Source organism: Aethalodelphis obliquidens, unplaced genomic scaffold (genome assembly GCF_003676395.1).
Source record: "Aethalodelphis obliquidens isolate GAN/ISIS:26980383/991018 unplaced genomic scaffold, ASM367639v1 scaffold1, whole genome shotgun sequence".
Lineage (NCBI taxonomy): Eukaryota > Metazoa > Chordata > Mammalia > Artiodactyla > Delphinidae > Aethalodelphis > Aethalodelphis obliquidens.
The window spans coordinates 84,063,797-84,083,935 of record NW_020837945.1 but is presented as its reverse complement, the minus strand read 5'-3'; the positions used below and the strand labels follow the sequence as shown (position 1 = coordinate 84,083,935).

At 35.6% G+C, this 20,139-nt stretch overlaps 1 protein-coding gene across 9 annotated transcripts in view; it reads left to right on the top strand.

Annotated features, from left to right (window-relative positions):
• The window catches only part of ATP11B (ATPase phospholipid transporting 11B (putative)), a 133,278-nt gene that overhangs the window by 17,202 nt on the left and 95,937 nt on the right, over positions 1 to 20,139 (top strand). For 8 of the 9 annotated variants that reach the window (XR_003433584.1, XM_027110931.1, XM_027110922.1 and 5 more), the window contains exons 2-6: positions 6,195 to 6,311; positions 12,240 to 12,329; positions 13,984 to 14,064; positions 19,217 to 19,324; positions 19,510 to 19,638. Coding sequence is in view for 8 of the 9 variants with exons in the window: in XM_027110931.1 (XP_026966732.1) it covers positions 6,195 to 6,311; positions 12,240 to 12,329; positions 13,984 to 14,064; positions 19,217 to 19,324; positions 19,510 to 19,638 (525 nt within the window). In the remaining variant the exon portion in view is untranslated. The remainder of the gene's footprint in view (positions 1 to 6,194; positions 6,312 to 12,239; positions 12,330 to 13,983; positions 14,065 to 19,216; positions 19,325 to 19,509; positions 19,639 to 20,139) is intronic. The other variant, XM_027110966.1, reaches the window with a different exon arrangement.

Genomic DNA, 20,139 nt, shown 5'->3' with positions numbered 1-20,139 from the left:
TTAATTCTAGTAAGATATACTTAACATAAAATTTGCCATTTTAACCATTTCTAAATATACAGTTCAGTGGCATTAAGTACAGTCACACTGTTATGCAGCCATCAATCACCACCATGTGTCTCCTGAACTGTTTGATCTTTCCAGACTGAAACTTTATACCCATTAAACACTAATGCCCTGTTCCTCTCCCCTCCCCAGCCCCCCTTGAATAAATGCCTGGCAAAGTACGAATTTGTCAACTCTTACTCCTTATATAAGAGGAATAAATTTAAAATTTCGTCCTTTTGTCACAGGCTTAATTTCACTTAGCATAATGTCTTTAGTGTTCATCCATGTTATAGCATGTGTCAAAACCTCCTTTTTTTTTAAGGCTGAATAATATCCCATTGTACACACCGCATTTTGTTTATCCATTCATCTGTCAATGGACACTTGGGTTGCTTCCACCTTTTGGCTATTGTGAATAATGCTGCCATGCACATGGGTTTACAAATATCTGTTCAAGTCTCTGCTTTCATTTCTTTTGAGTTTATACACAGAAGTGGAATTGTTGGATCATACAGTTATTCTGTGTTTACTTTTTTGAGGGGTCACCATATTATTTCCACAGGGGCTGCTAGAGGTGTATGTTGGAGTGGGAAATCAAGTTTGGGAGGTAATATAAGAGATGAGCTTCCTATAAGAGATGAACTTCCTGTAGTAAAGTATTTGCAGATGATTTAAGATGTTTGGAGTCAAAGATCACTCTAAATTTTGAACCCTGTAACTAGAAAGCCAGTTCCTACCCACCTCTGCAGTAAGCCAGAGTTCTTGGAAGCCCAGACTGGTCTGATAGATGGCAAACTACCTTAAATCCTAAAATGAAAATTATGTAACATGATACAAAATTAAAATTAAATTGTGTTTAGATCATGGACATTTTAAGTTATTCCCTCTCACCTTGCTTTGGTCTCTTAACAGTGTAAAATTATCTTGTTCTTATAATACCTTCGTATAGATGTATTTTATTCAAAGTCTATATCCAGGAAACAGTAATTCACAATTAAGTTTGTAGATTTGGTAAAATACGTGAAATCATTCTTCCCCAGAAGTACTGTGTACATTGGAACACGTAGCCAACAAAAATCACTTTGTGTCATAGAAAGTGTGTGACCGAAATAAAGCTTCTGTTCATTTATTTTAATAACAGTGCCATTGCAGTTTTGAATGCTTCTTTTTATGTTGTTTTTCATGGTTTTTGGTTTGTTTTGTAGCTTCTTTCTTTCTATTATGGAGGAAGTAGATCACACATAGGAATGATTAAATGTACAAATTTAATCACTGAACTCTAAAAATGTTTTCTTAGTTATGTTAAAGAAGTGTGGCAATATTTAATTACAGGACTGTAGTTTTAGTTTCTTCTTAGCTCTTATTTGTAATGCTCGTATTTTTCATAAAATCTTCGGGATTTTAAGAATAGTACAGAGGCTGGTATATTTGGTATGAAAATATAAAATGTTATGAGTCATTTCTAAGTACTGCTTTGTGCCAGAGACCAACATCTAAAAATTATAAGCTGTTTTCTGGTTTGGCTTCCCTAGGTTTCATCAGTTTACTGTTACAAAAGGAGTCTTTTTCAAATCAGTCCCATGTGTTTTCAGTTCTTTCCTTGAATGCCATCATGGGAATTTTTTTCCACCTTAAATGCTCATCCACTTTTTTTTTTTAAATTTCTTTTATTTATTTATTTTTGGCTGCATTGGGTCTTTGTTGCTGCGCTTGGGCTTTCTCTAGTTGCAGTGAGTGGGGGGCCAATTCCCCACCATGGCGCGCAGTCCTCTCATTGCGGTGACTTCTCTTGCTGCGGGGCATGGGCTCCAGGCACGCGGGCTTCAGTAGTTGTGGCTCGTGGGCTCCAGAGCACACGCCCAGCAGCTGTCCTGCATGGGCCTAGTTGCTCCGCAGCATGTGAGATCCTCCCAGACCAGGGCGAACCCGTGTCCCCCGCATTGGCCAGCAGATTCCCAACCACTGCGCCACCAGGGAAGCCCAGATCCACTTTTTTTAAAAGTACCTGTGGTTTTTACATATGCTCGTAAATCCAGACAGAAAAGAGGTTTTTAATTTCATACTTTTTTAGAGTTAATGAGAGTTGTTATTTTTAAATAGTTTAAATTTATGTGCTTCCAAAAGCCTATACAGTTGACCCTTGAACAACATGGGTTTGAACTGTGCAGGTCCCCCTATATGTGGATTTCTCAATAGTAAATACAACAGTACTATAGGGCTGAATCTGAGGATGCAGAGGGCCAACTCTGAAGTTATACTCAGATTTTTGACTGTGTGGAGGGTCGACTCCTCTAACCCTGGAGTTGTTCAAGGGTCAGCTGTACTTTTTAGCAGGCATTAAAATAAAATCAGGATGGGGACTTCCCTGGTGGTCCAGTGGCTAAGACTCTGTGCTCCCAATGCAGGGGGTCCAGGTTTAATCTCAGTCAGAGAACTAGATCCCACATGCCGCAGCTAAGAGTTTCGCATGCCGCAACTAAAGATCCTTGTGTGCTGTAGCTAAGACCTGGTACAGCCAAATAAATAAATGTTAAAAAATAAAAATAAAACCAGGGTGGCTAGAATAGCATTAATGTATCTCAGTTCCTTTATCCAGGACAAGATGAAACCATAGAAGAAAGGAGCAAGCCATCCAGGGGTTCAGGGTGTGAATGGGTAGTCTGGGCTGAAAGTGTAATACATACCAGAGGTTTCTGAACCCTGATGTGTAGCCGTAGCCTAGTGATTAGGGAGTTCGGATTGTACAGTAGCATAGAATTGCTGATAATGCTTGTTAGAAATAGCATGAAACTATACTTGAACTTCACATTTATGGTATAATTATACAATTAATTTTGATAAACTCTGTTTGTTTTGATTCCTGTTAAAGTAGAGGTGTTATTGAAGCAACAATTCTCTGTGTCATTTTTTTAAGTTCCTTTTTTTTTTTTTTTTTTCCAATTTAATTTTATTTTATTTTTTGGCCACACCACACGGCTTGTGGGATGTTAGTTCCCTAGCCAGGGATTGAACCCAGGCCCTTGGCAGTGAAAGCGCAGAGTCCTAACCACTGGACTGCCAGGGAATTCCCCTCTGTGTCATTTTTAAAATATGGAATATTGAGGTGGGGAACTGATTATAAAAGCAAGACCTTAGATAAGTGGTTCTAACTTTTTTTATGTCATCAGAATCTGAGGAAAACTATTCTGTCGTCAGCAAAATGCATGTATGGGAGTTCCCTGGTGATCTAGTGGTTAGGATTTGGCCCTTTCACTGCTGTGACCCAGGTCCGGTCCCTGGTCAGGGAACTGAGATCCCACAAGCCGTGTGGCATGGCCAAAATTTTAAAAAAAATTTTTTAATGCACAGATATGCAAATTTGCGTACAATTTCAGAGATTCACAGACCTGCCCTAAGTCACTTTTCTCATTTTTGGACAGTTTTGTTCTTTTTAGTTCATGGCTACTTGAATTTGTGGCAAAGAAGTTGATGCTAATGAATTGAAGTTATAGCTTTAATTTCCATGAGAGACGCTTAGCTGTACTTATACCGCAGTCACAAATATAAAATTTAACTATTTTGTGTGTGTAAAAAAATACCCACAGCCACATGTATATACATGCCATTGATTATAACATGATTGGATAAGGTCATTTTAATTAATCACTGGAAAAACAACTCAAAATACTTAAGTGGATGTTATAGCATCTTTGGGAATAAGGAAAAACATACTATCATTATTCTCCTTTTGGTATTGTCATCTTATTTTAAATTATGATTTCTTGGAATATGGCGATGCTGAATTTAAAATTCAATTTAATTTAAAACTGATTTTATTCTTGGAACATCTCAAAATATCTCCTTGAAATAATTGTAGAAATCTCAGGAGTTCCAAAACTTTAGTATGTGGTCACTGGTTCATCCAGGAGAGAGGGATGGAGAATGATGAGCATTTGCTTCCTGTAAAGTGCACGCATTTATGTATATAGTATATTAATTCTAGTAATGAATGAGAGGTTATAATGTAAACATCAGTATATTTTGGGGGAGGGCATTTGTTTTGTTTCTTTTTTTTTTAGAGATTTATTATTTTATTTATTTTTGGCTGCGTTGGATCTTTCATTGTGGTGCACGGGCTCTTCGTTGCAGCGCGGGCTTCTCTTTAGTTGTGCCATGCAGGGTTTTTTCTTCTCTGGTTGTGGCGCACAGGCTCCAAGGTATGTGGGCTCTGTAGTTGTGGCATGCGGGTTCCAGCGCGCGTGGGCTCTGTAGTTTGCGGCACACAGGCTCTCTAGTTGAGGCACACAAGCTCAGTAGTTGTGGCACATGGGCTTAGCTGCCCTGCGACATGAGGGATGTTAGTTCCCTGACCAGGGAGTGAACCCATGTCCCCTGGATTGTAAGGCGGATTCTTTACCTCTGGACTACCAGGGAAGTCCCTATTTTTTGTTTCTTAACTTTAGATGTACATAGTAATAATCTTGGTGGGATTTAGCAAAAAATAAAATAAAATTTTATATCAGTGGTTCTCAGTCTCAGTTGTCTTGACATCTTCTTAAAGATTTGTATACTCTTTCAAACCCTCAAGTTTACTTTATTTTTCTTTGTCTCAGAAGTTTACATGCATGGCGTATAGTGTTATGTTAACATGGTTACAGAGTGGATACAGAATAAATATGCTTCATGGAGTCTAATGCTTCCGTTACCTGTGTGTCCCTTTTGTTATTTTATGAACGTTACAGGCAAACTTCTGTGGACCATCTTTGAAAAACACATCCATAGACTACAGCAGTAGCATTCAAACTGTTTGTTCATTGATTTATTTATTGAGTTGGAGCATGTTATGATATGCTCGAGTATGTAACAAATCACATAATCCTTCATGGCTTAACATAGTGCTTAAACTCAGTAAATAGTTATTGATTGAATAAATGGTATATATCTTTTAAATGATTATGATATTCCAGATAGAGCAGTGAGTTCTGACTCTGATTTTGGAACCTGCCCTCTTTCTCCCATGAGTTGTGACAGGGCACAGTTGTGAAATGTTTAAGAGAAAATTTATGAGGAAAATAAACATGTGTGCCACATTTTATCCTTAAACTGATTTTGAAATCGGATACATAATGGCACATCAACAAAATGTGGTCATCACTTTAAGTAGCATAAACAAATAAGATAAAACTTCATTTTTTAATGGAGTATACAAATATATTTAATTTGCACAGTTCTGTACTAGCTGTTTCTAAGATCACAAAATAAATTGTTTAAAACCATGAATAACAGCAGTTGAAACCCATATATAGCACTTCTAATATTCTGATGTGCTAAACAAAACATCCCTCTAGGTAATATGGGAATTTCCACTATTTGTGTCTGTGCTTAGTGGAAATTTTACAGGGATGCCGGTATCTATCAAAGGAGTCTTAAAGATTCACTTGCCCCTCTGGAAAAGAGTACAATGCTGTAGGAATAAAGTATCAGTATTCTTGTCACCAGGGCAAACTTTTCCACTAGAGATCATTCCTAAATGTACCTTAATTGAGGGTCTTCTAAATTTGAGGCCAGAATTATAGCATATATCCATATTTCAGGGAGTACATTGATAATGTAACTAGCGCAAAGAAATGCTTGTATGGAATGGGCTATCCAATACATTTTATCTGGGCTATCCAATACATTTTATGTCCTCTGGGAACAAAGCCCTTTGAAACCGAGTTGATCTGGGTGTAAAATAAAATGTAAGCCTTTGTCCTTAGATATGGTAGGTGCTGACTAGGCCTTAGCTACACAGGACTTCCATATCACTGGCTAGGAATCTATCCTAAGAGAAAAGCAAGGAACCCCAGGAATGAAAGGGAAGGAAAGAAGCCTTGTCTTCAAGTGCTTCTGTAGGTCTTCTTGTGGTAGCATTTCTGACAGAGTATGGACTATTTTTCATTACCAGAGGTTATTACCTAGTTAGTTTATATCTGAAGAAAATGTACCTGTTTACTTTGAAAGAAAAAATATATGGCTTAACTCTTCTGATAATTAAATAGATTGAGCCTATATGCAGGTCAAGGCCAGTAATAATATGTGTAATATGATCAGTTAAATAGAACCAGCAGTAAAGAATCATAACAGCTAACCTTGTTGTCCATTATTTTTCTTTTGCTTGGCCTTAGGGTTTTGACCCACCACATCAAAGTGACACAAGAACTATTTACATAGCCAACAGGTTTCCTCAGTATGGCCTTTACACACCTCAGAAATTTATAGATAACCGAATCATTTCATCTAAGGTAAGAATTAACACTTTTATTACTAAAACTGTGGGTTATGTACTATTTTGTTTTAAAAGGTGATTTGTTTGTATTTATATCCTTAAAAATTCAAGGAAATGGTGGTTGGTAGATTTATCTTAACAAAAATTGTGAACTGTAAAATAAAAAGTTTCTGGTTGCTAATATCAGGTGGCCAGTACGCCCAAAATTACCCTTAGTTGCAATTAAACTAAGGAACTAATATTTATACCATGTGCCAGACACTGTATTAGGTACTTCTCATATTATTTAATTCTTAAAACAACTTTAAGATAGCTTTAACAAAGTGTTGTTATACTCATTTTATATCAGTTTTTTCAATTGAAGTGCAGGGAAGTAATTTACCCAGGGATGAGATCGGAGTTTGAACTCAGTTCTGTGTGACTTTAAAGCCTCACTTCCTCCAGTTTTATCATTCTTCTATAAACATTTTATAGTACCAAGGAACCACTTCACTTTTACATATTTTTCCTTGGTTCAGTTTTTCCTATGGCATTTTTAAGATGTCTTAGCATTATTCTATAATCTTCAATTTCAAAATAGACTATCTGATAGACTCTTCTCTCATGATGGAAATGTTTTCCATGCTGTCTAATATGATAGCCATTAGCCACATAGGGCTGTTTAGGCCTTGAAATGTGGTAATGTAACTGAGGAACTTAACTTTTAATTTAATTTTAATTTTTTTTAATTGTCAGTAGCCACATGTGACTAGTGGCTACCTTATTGGACAGTGCAGTTATAGAGGATGTGAGTCAGAAACTGAGGGTAAGGTTCTCTCTGAGCATAGCTATTGCTTAATAGACCACCTTAAGAAGCATCTTTGTATTGCTCCTTCCCTCTCTTCCAGGGCGACTAATATTTTCTCTCTAATCCTGATCTCATTTTTCTTGAAGATGTTGTTTTAGGCCAATGGTTCCTTTTCCCTGTTCCTTTTTTCCAGGCTTTACATTATTTACATATGCAACACACACATTACTGACATCTCATTTTGGACAGTGGTTCTAAAGCAGAGGGCAGGAAGGGGAAATACCAGAATCTAGGGTAATAGAGGAGCTTTAGATTAATGATACAGTTCTTAGTAAGTGATGCAAGAAATAAAAGTCCTTCTTGAAAAAAGTTTTTAAAACACTGGGTATAATTTATATACAATAAAATTCACTAATTTTAAGTGTATAATTTGATAAGTTTTGACAAATGTGTAACATGTGACCGCTGTCATCAAGATACAGAATATATTTGTCACTCCAGAAAGTTAGTAACCAGTCCCCCTCCTCCTCACCTTTAGCACTAGCAGCTGATCTGCTTTCTTTAACTATAGTTTTGTCTCTTCCAGAATGTCATATGAATACAATCATACAGTAGGAGTCTTTTGTGTCTGACTTCTTTTCACTTAACACAGTACTCTTGAGATTCATCCTTGTTGTTGCAAGTATCAGTTTCATTAGTTCATTTCCTTTTTAGTGCATAGTTTAGCTGTCAGCCTAGGTTTGGATAGTTTATGTCCTGAATTTGGGTAATTTTCCTTGCATGGTTTCGCGATCAGTATTTTCCCATCAATTTCCAGCCACTTTTCTAGCCCTGAACTCTAAATCTCTGTGATATTTTGTTGATAAGGGGGTAGTTTTCCCCCACTGTTTGGCTGCTCTAGCTGTGAGAGTTGGATATTATCTCCAGACTAAGAAGCCATAGTTTATCATTCATATTCCTTCCATTTGTAATTTTTTTGAAATTAAACTCTCTTCCAGTTTCTGTCTATATTTTGGACATGTTCCAGAATTTTAAATAGTTTGTTTTAATCTAGTTTTCATAATTCTTATCTGCTAGGAGTTCACAGTCTGCCAATACTGGAAGCTGAGTGTCCTGGAGAACTTCTGAGATTAACTATCTTTATGACTTTTCATATGCAGCAGTATGAAGTTTAATGTTTTTGACCACAGTTTCAAAAATGTAGATATTTAAATAAACATTGCCCTTTTTTCACACATTTGGAGACTTTCTCATTATTCCCTTATTACTTCCTCATTATTCCATTACCACTTTTTTAAACTTCCAAACCAGATTACCTGCTATTCCATGAATTCATGTTGAACTTCCCTACCACTGTGCCTTTGCTATGATTTTGTATTGATAACTGCAGTTTTTTAAAAGTAGGTTATATGTTTTTGCAGAGAATGTATATTTCATGTTTTTGACCACAATTTCAAGAATGTAGATATTTATATAGACAGTGTCTTTTTTTTTTTCCTGACCACAAATGAGGCTGGCTTCTCACTGTTCCCTTTTTACTACCTTTCTACTCCCCTATTATTTCCCTAAACTCCTTTCAGACTGTATATCTTCTATACCACAAAGCCACGATCAACTTCCCTCCTCGCTGCCTTTGTTCATTCTGTCTTTCCTTCCTGAAATGTTCTCCCTCTGTTTGCCCCCTATTTTCAGCCTGCTGAGTGTTCCTCTCTTAAAGCCTGTGTCAAATGTGACCTCCTTCATTAAATTTTTCTTTCTAATTGACTTCTTGAATTGCCTTCCCATTGAATTCTTTGTCTATTCCTTCTTTTACTTTATCTTTGAATATAGCTATTGATATATTGTTCTTAATCTACTCTATTTAAATTAAACTTCTCTTTGTTCCTCTTATAGTGTGTCTTACACATTGTAGATGCATGATATGTCTTTAATTTAATTTGCTATAGTAACTTCCTTATCTTAAATTTAAATTTCCTTGCAATATACCCTGAGAAAACCATAATTCAAAAAGAGTCTTGTACCACAGTGTTCATTGCAGCTCTGTTTACACTAGCCAGGACATGGAAGCAACCTAAGTGTCCACTGACAGATGAATGGGTAAAGAAGATGTGGCACATATATACAGTGGAATATTACTCAGCCATAAAAAGAAACGAAATTGAGTTATTTGTAGTGAGGTGGATGGACCTAGAGTCTGTCATACAGAGTGAAGTAAGTCAGAGAAAAACAAATACCGTATGCTAACACATATATACGGAATCTAAAAAAAAAAATGTGGTTCTGAAGAACCTAGGGACAGGACAGGAATAAAGACGCAGACGTAGAGAATGGACTTGTGGACACGGGGAGGGGGAAGGGTAAGCTGGGACGAAGTGAGAGAGTGGCATGGACATATATACTCTACCAAATGTAAAATAGATAGCTAATGGGAAGGAGCCACATAGCACATGGAGATCAGCTCTATGCTTTGTGTCCATCTAGAGGGGTGGGATAGGGAGGGTGGGAGGGAGACACAAGAGGGAGTGGATATGGGGATACATGTATATGTATAGCTGATTCACTTTGTTATACAGCAGAAACTAACACACTATTGTAAAGCAATTATATTCCAGTAAAGACGTTAAAAAAAAAATTTCCTTGCAGAAGGTTTAATTTTATAACCATGTTTTTGTTTTCTTACTAATGTCAGACCTTAGGAGGAAAAAAAGTCAATGATAAAGTTGTATACATAGCTATAGAGAAGGTATACTTCTAGTTCATTTTTCTTGACTGTTATTACATAATAATTAAAATAATTTTAAAGCATAATGAATTATTTTTCTTAGAAGTTTTTTCATGTGTCTTAATATTATTCTACTAGAGTGCCTCCTCTATGTGTGACAGGACAAATGCAGAATTTAGACTTATTCAATCTATTAATGTTTGTATTTCAGAAAACCCGAAAACAATAATTCCTAACATTTGTAAGCTAGCTTTCTTAAGAAATTTTTATGTATTCTCACTTTTTCCATTGTATTATTGAGCTAGCCAAAGAGAGCATCCTGAAACCAATTAATTTACTTTATTACCAACTTATATAGTTGCTCTTTTCAAGATTCTGAAAGATAAAATATATTGTCACTATTATATAGATTGATGTAAACATAGAACATCGTCAAGTTAATTCCTATAAAGTTTTATACATTTGATCTGGTGCTGAGGAAGTTGCATGGAAATACTATGACCCCGGTAGGGACAACTGCCTTTTTACCCCAATGAAGATCAACTGGCAATGGTTTGACCCAGAATTACCACCTCATATGCACACATTGAGCACTGACTTCTTCTGGTTCCAGGAAGTCTCTACCTCTCTTCTCTCTAGAGCCTTGAACATAGTTCCCAATCCCAGATTCTAGAGCCACTGGTGCTACCACTACCACAGGTAAATATGTTTCAGGTATCCCAGATTAGAACTGAAAATATAATTTCACCTAAGAAAGGAAGGTGTTAGGCATTGTACTATTCTTTATATACCCTTGGGTCAAATAGGCTTTTGTGGGCTCTTCTGGGAACCTAACCGTATTTATAAAATTGTTCATATGTGACAGGATGTTTGAGGTCTTAAAAAACTGATTAAGGGAATTTCCTGGCGGTCCAGTGGTTAGGATTCCTCTCTTACTGCCAAGGGCGCAGGTTCAATCCTAGTCAGGGAACTAAGATCCTGCAAGCCACACAGCGCAGCCCCAAAAAAAAAAAAAAAAAAACTGATTAAGAAGCAAATTTCTGACGTACCAAAATTCAGAAATTAGAACTGTCTTTCATTGCACCGGAGAAAATCTTGAATTGGTCAGTGGTTGAATTGACCAATGGTTATTGGTCAGTAGTTGAATTGACCAATGGTAATTGGTCAATAGTTGAATTGACCAATGGTTATTGGTCAGTAGTTGAATTGACCAATGGTTATTGCCTGACATCAGGAGAATTATCTGGAAAAAAAATTCTTTTTCCAAGCATATTTATTTACTTATCTATTCTGCTAAAGTTTTGATCTCTAGCTGTGTGCTCTAGTGTAACTGCAATAGAGCAGTAAATAAAACAATGTCTCTAGGGATCTTAGATTCTACTGAGAGAATGGACATAGGGTAAAGTAACAGTGCTGTGAAGTGTTTCCCTGTTTCATGCATAAAGTTGTGTTGTGAATAGTGAGTGGCACAAGTAAAATTTGTACGATATTACCCTGCCCCCATAATATAGCATTATAGGCTTATAAACTGATGAATAATACAACAACAGACACACAGCAGTTAATATGAGCCAGGGTCTGTTGTAAGTGCTTCATAAATATATTAGCTCATTTAATTTTTATAACAACCCTATACAGTATGATTGTTATTATTGTCCTCATTTTATAGAGGCACAAAGTGAAGTACAAAGAGATTAGGTCCAAGGTGACTAAATGACCTTGGATTAGGATTTAGGCCACAGCAGTTTAACCCTTTACCATCTATGTTCGTAACCATTATACTCTGCTGTCTTTAAAAATTGACACTGTGACAGACTTTCATATCCTTTATGAGATTTTCTTGATGGTTATACCAGTGATCACTTACCTAAAGTAATTTTTAATCTTTTTCACATTCTAGTTTATTTTTCCATATCCCATGCTTAATGGAATAACTGAATAATTATACCATTGCCTCTGTTTCTGAATAAATAAAATATAAAATAAATATAATATAAATTTAATAAAATTTAAAATAAATTGAATCCAGTGTTAGCATTTCTATCAACTCTTAATTCATCTTCAGCATTAGGTTCAGTCTTGTGTAACCAAAAACCAAAACAGTTATTAAAATATTATTTTAGATCTGCCATCTCCAACTTCTAAAAAACTAAGAATTTAATAGCAAAATTGATGGGTTCCAGTTTATCTCATTTTTAAAAATTATACTAAAATTGCCAATAAATAGTAAAAGACAGAAAAAAAATAGAATAAAAGCCCTGAAACTCTAAAAACCAGATAGTTTTTGTAGCATTGAGAGTTACATGAATTTGTCTAAGGGCTTAGTAAATCTGATACTACTTTTCTTGTTATTATATGTGTATAGTATATATTATTTTAAAATATTAACTTATTGATCTTTTTTTTTCTTTTTTTTTTCCTTTGTTTTTTTTTAGTATACTGTGTGGAATTTTGTTCCAAAAAATTTATTTGAACAATTCAGAAGAGTGGCAAACTTTTATTTTCTTATTATATTTTTGGTTCAGGTAAGCTTTATCACTTCATAAATTGTTAAGTTTGTAGACATGGGTTCTAAAAATATATCTTCAGGGAAAAGTTATATTGCATTCTAAATCATTTGACTGTGGGACCATTTTTTTTTTTTGCAGAGCTTCCCCACTGTATTCACTGAATACAATGATTTAAACCACATCAAGATGTCTGAAAAATAGCCAGTGAATTTTAAGATTAATTGTATTTTGTTTTATCACTGATTGCTGTGGTGCTGATAATCATAATCAAAGCCAAGAAAATAACATCATCCTTTCAGATGTTCTGCCTCGGACATAAATATTTTGGCTTTTAATATACAGCACATGTTTTTGGCACATTTCTGCCTATGGAACCATCTTTGTACAAAGTAAATCTTTCTTTGGCTTTTCTTTTTTTTAATTTAAATTTTACTTTTATTTAAAAATTTTTTTAATTATAATTTTTAAGAATCCCCGTGAATATTGATTTTTCTCCAGGAGACTGTTTTCTTAACCTAAATCTATGTTCATTATAAGCTATTTGACAGTTTCTTGATTTTCACATTGTGCTTTTTTTCCTAATGTCAAAATATCAAGAGAACAGCTTATGAAACTTGAGTATAAATCAGGATTTAAAATAAGTGTCATTTTCTTTTAAAGAGGTTATTCTTTTCTGATAATACCTTGGCAGTGTATTCCAGTGTGGCATTGAATTTTTGTATAAACTCTGAACTTTTCTCTCCATAGAACCTGGGCTTTCAAAAGAAAAAAACTTGTGAAGTAGTCACTGTAAAGCTTGAGGAAACTTTTTTTTTAAATTGCTTTGCTTCATGAACAGAAAAGGAACTTCTGATTTTTTTTCATCAATAGAACTTCAGCTTGGTTTAGTTGGAAAAATGAGAAATTTGTACTTACTATGTCCATGTAACATGCATTTGTGAAATTACTAGCTAAGATAAGGAATTCAGCTTGTGTGTGGAGTAGAACAAATTTAATTGGCCTACCCAGAGTAAAGGAATATTAATAAATCGTTAGACCCATGTTCTAAATAACCAGATATAATTACTACAAATATTTCTTTTCCAGCAGTTTATTGAAACCTCAGTTGTATGATTTAGATAATTGCAGCAGCATTTTCCAAGTTGTACCCTTCTGGCTCCGCTAGGTGTAACAAAATCACTTGTAGAAAGAAACCCTTTCCCTAGTCCCATTTCTTGTTTTCTCTCCCTAAGTGGTGAGTTTATGCTGGATCCCAGGGTAAAAACTGACAGACTTTACAGCATTTCTCAGGATGGGCAAAGAAATGTGAACTGAGATTCTGAGCAGCTATAGCTCCCCTCCAAGGCAAATACCGAGGAAGACCTTAAGTACTCTGTGTTAAGAAAGCAGAGACTGAGTCCACCCTAGCAGTATTTGTGGGTATGCAATAGATTTAGGTATTCTGCTAACCCCATGTAAAAGCCATCAAAGTGAACTTGTGAAACTGTGAACTAAACTACACTCACTGCGTAGTCTCTCTCTCATGTTATTTTTTCATCTGGACCATGATACATGTTTTGTATAATGTTTTCAGATTTCCCAATAATTATGAGGTTCTAGATGTTATTACAGTATACACAATATGTGTACAATATAAAATATACTCTGCCTTCTCTGTTTTTTAATCCAGCTTATGATTGATACACCTACCAGTCCAATTACCAGTGGACTCCCATTATTCTTTGTGATAACAGTAACAGCCATAAAGCAGGTATGAAATACTTCATATTGTTATTTTTCTCCCAGGTCATTCAGAAGTTGCTTAATATTTCCACTCCAAAGTAAGATTTATTGTTGTGAATATAATTTTCATAACAAGAAATTTATTTGATTCTGCCTGTGGTAAAATTAAACTGAATTAAGCCATCGTTATCAGGTACCTGGTGACTGATGGGATGATTACAATTGTTAAAATATGTCGTTCCTTTGATACACCTAGGGAGCATCCAAAAACAAGCATTTTATATGTACAAACCAATTCATATATGAAACAGATTAATTATTATAATCATCTTTGCAGAGTTTGGTCGTATTTAAAGGAAATACAGTTCAAAGGGGATATGTTTATAAGGAGCAGAACATGTACTTCTGGCACGAACATTTCTGAATAAGAATTGTACAGTGCTTTCCTACTTTTTACAACTTCCTCTGGTGAGGTCGATTTTTATGTAAAATAGTATTCTAGGGGAAATAGCTTCAACCAGATCTTGAATTGATATTAAAATGTAGGTATATTGGGCTTCCCTGGTGGCGCAGTGGTTGGGAGTCTGCCTGCCGATGCAGGGAACGTGGGTTCGTGCCCTGGTCTGGGAAGATCCCACGTGCCACGGAGCGGCTGGGCCTGTGAGCCATGGCCGCTGAGCCTGCGCGTCCGGAGCCTGTGCTCCGCAACGGGAGAGGCCACAACAGTGAGAGGCCCGCGTACCCCTAAAAAAAAAAAAAAAAAAAAAAGTAGGTATAGAAGAACAGTATTATTGGATAAACATGACAAGTAAGAAGTTTAAAAATTCCTAGAAATGACATGTTTATATACTACCACTTCTCAAAATATCTTTGAGAAGATACTGGGCCAGAGGCTCAATTATACAGAACTGAACCCTTCCTCCTGAAAGGGAGTTAATTTGAATTTTCTTGTGTCAGTATGATAAATATTCATTATATAAGATTTAGGGATAAGGTGGAAATTGACATGGAAACAAAATTGGAAAACATTTTATAATTCTGAGATGTAGTATATTTATTACTTACATGATATGGGTATGGGGAGTCTGTAGATTAACAGTTGCATTATTTATCTAGTGTGTCAGAATATCATGCTACCGTTCTAAGTTTGATTTCCCTATATTCAGTGTTCTGTTGGAGATGAGAATTCGTGTAAGTCAGTAAGCATCCATATCACTTAATGCATATTTACTTGGCTTTGTAGATGTCATTTATTTTATCAAAGTAACACACATTTGTCCCTTGGACCTCTTTTCTATATATAGTTTCCTTTTTGGTGATTTCTTCCAATCTAGTGGCTTAAGGTACCATTTATATGTTGATGGGTCTCAAATTTACATGTATCCTGAAACTATGCTCTGAACTCCAGACACACATATACAACTCTTTGTGCTTGGAAATACAACTGTTTCCACTTGGATATCTTAGGCTTTTCCTGACCTCTGTGTCACTCTCTTCTTTCCTGCTCTGGTCTTTTTGCTTCATATCATTTTTGCTTACCTATGGTTCTATTGAATAAATGCTTGTTTATTAGTTTGTCTGTCATCTTCATTTGAATGTTTCGTTCTATGAGGGCAGAGACTTTGTTTTATATTACTAGTTTATTACCAGTGACCAGAACAAGGCTGTGCACATATTTGGCCTTCAATAAATATTTGTTTGATAGGTGAATAAATGAATGAATGAATCTCTTGAATATTTTTAAGGCAATGTTAAATGTTGTAATACTTCTTGCCCTGGTTTATACTTTAATATGAATGAAGTTGTTAGATTTTTTTTTTTTAACTTCTTCCAGCTATATTTGCAAATTGTGTTCTCTTTAGTTGTGTAATGCAAGATATAGTGCTCTGGTAAATATCATAATCTTTGTCCTGTATGAGCTTAAAACGTATGAAGTAGAGAAGGTAAGACCAAATACAAAAATAATTATAGTTTAATAAGATCATAGAAAGAGCCAGTGAGCTGTAGGTATTCAGAGAAAGGGTGGAACACTTCATCTGGATAATCAAGGAAGGCTTCATGGAAGAAATATTAGAGATGAGACTTTGGAATATGGATAAAATGATAGTTGGTAAAGAAGGTGAGATAGAAACAAACAACTTGAGCAAAGGCTTAAATGGAAGAAAAGGCAAGACTTATTTTAGGGAATGACATATCTGACTAATGTTTGACCCTGTGTAGGAATGTACTAAAAGATAACATACTGGAAATGGATGTTGGTACTAAATTAAAGAGGCTGGAAGACTCTTTGAGAGTTGTCAGGAGGGGTTTGAACAGGATAGTGAATTAAAACAGTGTTTTGGAAAGCTTAATCTGGCAGTGACATGTAGGATGAATTATAGTTTGTGAACTTGTGTTTAAAAAGATTTTAACTGTATGCCTCCCCAACTGTTTAGAGTTGTTGCTGATACATATTTGGATTTTGGGAGACAAGTGTATCTACACAAAAGAATAATAGTAAGCAAGATATGAAAGGTAATTAGGAATGTAAGAACAACAGAGTCTGAAGAATCAAGGGAAACAACATTTTCCAGGGTAGGAAACATCAAGAAATGGTCTCTAGAGTTTTCAATTGAAAAATCAGAAATTATGTTAGCACTTGAAATCCCTGCACTATAAAATCGCTGTGTAACTGCTAAAAACAAAGCAAAACAAAACAGATTTTTAAAAAATCAAAATAAAACCCTAAGTAAATCTGCTTATGACTGCTCTTGTGAAAAAGCAGTCTATTTTGTATCATAGATTGTATGTAATGATACTTTTTCATTTGTACTTGTAAGCCAAAGATTTCTAATACATTTTTGTTTTAGTTTAAATTTGTCAATGGAAGTAAATGGAATGATAACTTCAGAAAAAGATAATTTTAAAATTATTGCTTTATTGATGTCATCTGACTATAAAAGTATGCTTTTTGACAGTTTCAGGAAAGGTATTTTGACTCTCAATTAAATTTCTCTAAAATTGACATACCACATCTTAAATTGAGCCAGCATAATTTGTGTCTTAAAAATGCTTTCCCAAAAGGATTCTCCCTGAAAAACATAGACCTTCAGAGCAATCTTTAGTATTTGTTTTATATTTTATAGTGTTGTAATAGTTTTAGGTAATAGATGCACATATTTTTTAAAAATGGAAACAGTATAAAATAACATATAGGGACTTCCCTGGTGGTCCAGCAGTTTAGACTGTGTGCACCCAATGCAGGGGGCCTGGGTTCAGTCCCTGGTCAGGGGACTAGATCCCACATGCCACAACTAAAGATCCTGCATGCTGCAACGAAGATCCCACATGCCGCAACTAAGACCCAGCACAGCCAAATAATTTTTTTTTTAACATCTGTATTGGAGTATAATTGCTTTACAATGGTGTGTTAGTTTCTGCTTTATAATGAAGTGAATCAGCTATACATATACATATATCCCCATATCTCCTCCTCCTTGTGTCTCCCTCCCTCCCACCCTCCCTATCCCACCCCTCTACTCTAGGTGGTCACAAAGCACCGAACTGCTTTTTACTTTTGGTAGTGTATATATGTCCATGCCACTCTCTCACTTCGTCCCAGCTTACCCTTCCCCCTCCCTGTGTCCTCAAGTCCATTCTCTATGTCTGCGTCTTTATTCCTGTCCTCCCCTTAGGTTCTTCAGAACCTTTTTTTTAAATTTCTTTTTTTAGATTCCACATGTATGTAGCATACGGTATTTGTTTTTTTCTTCCTGACTTACTTCACTCTGTATGGCAGACTCTAGGTCCATCCACCTCACTACCAATAACTCAATTTCATTTTTTTATGGTTGAGTACTATTCCATTGTATATATGTGCCACATCTTCTTTATCCATTCATCCGTCAATGGACAGTTAGGTTGCTTCCATGTCCTGGCTATTGTAAACCAAATAGATAAATTAATTAATTAAATAACATATAGTAAAAGTCTCTTATGCTCCTATCCCTTAGTCTCCTAGTTCTCCTCCCCTGAGGGAGCCATTATTTGTACATTAGTCCAGGTATCTATACAAAGTGTTCACATTAGTAAGCATATATTTTTCACAAATGATAGCATAGACTACAACACATTCTGTACCTTACTTTTATCACTTAATGTTACTTCTTAGATATCATTCCATTATCTATACTTGTGCTATACCTCTGAGTGCTTGAATTTTCTCTAAAATAGCATAAGTCTTTTCCAGTGGATAAGGCTCCACGCTCCCAATGCAGGGGCCCTGGTTTTGATCCCTGGTCAGGGAACTAGATACCACATGCATGCCACAACTAAGGAGCTAGTGAGCCACAACTAAGGAGCCCACAAGCCACAACTAAGGAGCCCTCCTGCCACAACTAAGACTCAGTGCAAGCAAATAAAAAATAAATAAATATTTTTTAAAAATTACCACTCTTTAACATTTAATCAAAGGATTCTTTGTGAAATACTTATGTTTCCCCTTTTTTATATAAATTTATTTATTTATTTTTAGCTGCATTGGGTCTTTGTTGCTGTGTGCAGGCTTTCTCTAGTTGCGGTGAGTGGGGGCTACTCTTCGTTGCAGAGCGTGGGCTTCTCATTGAGGTGACTTCTCTTGTTGCAGAGCACAGGCTCTAGGTGCACAGGCTTCAGCAATTGTGGCCCGTGGGCTCAGTAGTTGTGGCTCGCGGGCTGTAGAGCGCAGGCTCAGTAGTTGTGGCACACGGGGTTAGTTGCTCCACGGCATGTGGGATCTTCCCAGACCAGGGCTTGAACCCGTGTCCCCTGCATTGGCAGGCAGATTCTTAACCACTGCACCACCAGGGAAGTCCCTAAATTTCAGAACTTTTTGAAGACACAGGGATAGAAGAAATCTGGTAATGAGAAAGTGAACGGTGCAAAAAAAGCCCATTAAGGTGACATAGAAGGAGCCTCCTGTAAGGAAACTGAGGAGGAGTAATTAGAGAGATAGTATGAAAACCAGGAACATGTATGTGATGAAAACCAAGAGAAAAGAGTGTTTCTAGTAGTGATGAATGTCAAATACCTGAGTCAGGTAGCCTAACATAATTCTAATAAATGAAATGTTTGGGGGAAATTTTTATGTTTCTTTTTCTCATTTGATAAAAAGTATCTTCTAATACTAAGAGGGGCATTTTTTATTCTTTTGATGTTTACAGGGATATGAAGATTGGTTAAGACATAACTCAGATAATGAAGTAAATGGAGCTCCTGTTTATGTTGTTCGAAGTGGTGGCCTTGTAAAAACTAGATCAAAAAACATTCGGGTATGCACTTAGTAAATAATAGAAATCAATAATATTTTGAAATCACAAATTCTCTGATTGTTTTAGTTAAAAGTCTGCTTTCCTACATTAAAATATTATGATAGACCACTTGTTTAGAACTCAATAAAATTTAGTCTTTGCCTTTTAAAATCTGTATATCCACTTTTCCCCAAAATTCTTCATAGGTGGGTGATATTGTTCGAGTAGCCAAAGATGAAATTTTCCCTGCAGATTTGGTGCTTCTGTCCTCAGATCGACTTGATGGTTCTTGTCACGTTACAACTGCTAGCTTGGATGGAGAAACTAACCTGAAGGTTTGTACATGCTTATGTTTGAGTGTCGCTCTTGGTGAACAAAATGTCTTTGGATTATAGTAATACTTTCCTTTGGTTAAGGTAATAAAGTTTGACCTGATAAAGGAGAAATGTTTTAAATTACTGAAACTTTTTAAAAGTTAAGTTTTTTTTAAAGAAATAATGTTATTATACATTTACTTCAAGGGGAGCCTCACATAATTTAGTCAAGTTTAAGAAAAGCGAAAAGTGTTTTTAGGAAAAAAATAATCTTCTAATACATTGGTGCTTTTTTAGATACGGGACACATTTACATTTTTCTCAGTTTTCAAAGTATTAATACAATCAAGGATTTTATTTGATACACTTTTTTCCCCCTATTAAATTTTTTATAATAAACTTAGAGCAGTAATGATTGTTAACACAGACTTAAATTTCCTGGTATGCAAATGTCCTCTGTAGACAGGTAATCACAGTAGCTCCTTTTACTACTTGTTATTTTACATTCTTCTTTCTCTTCTG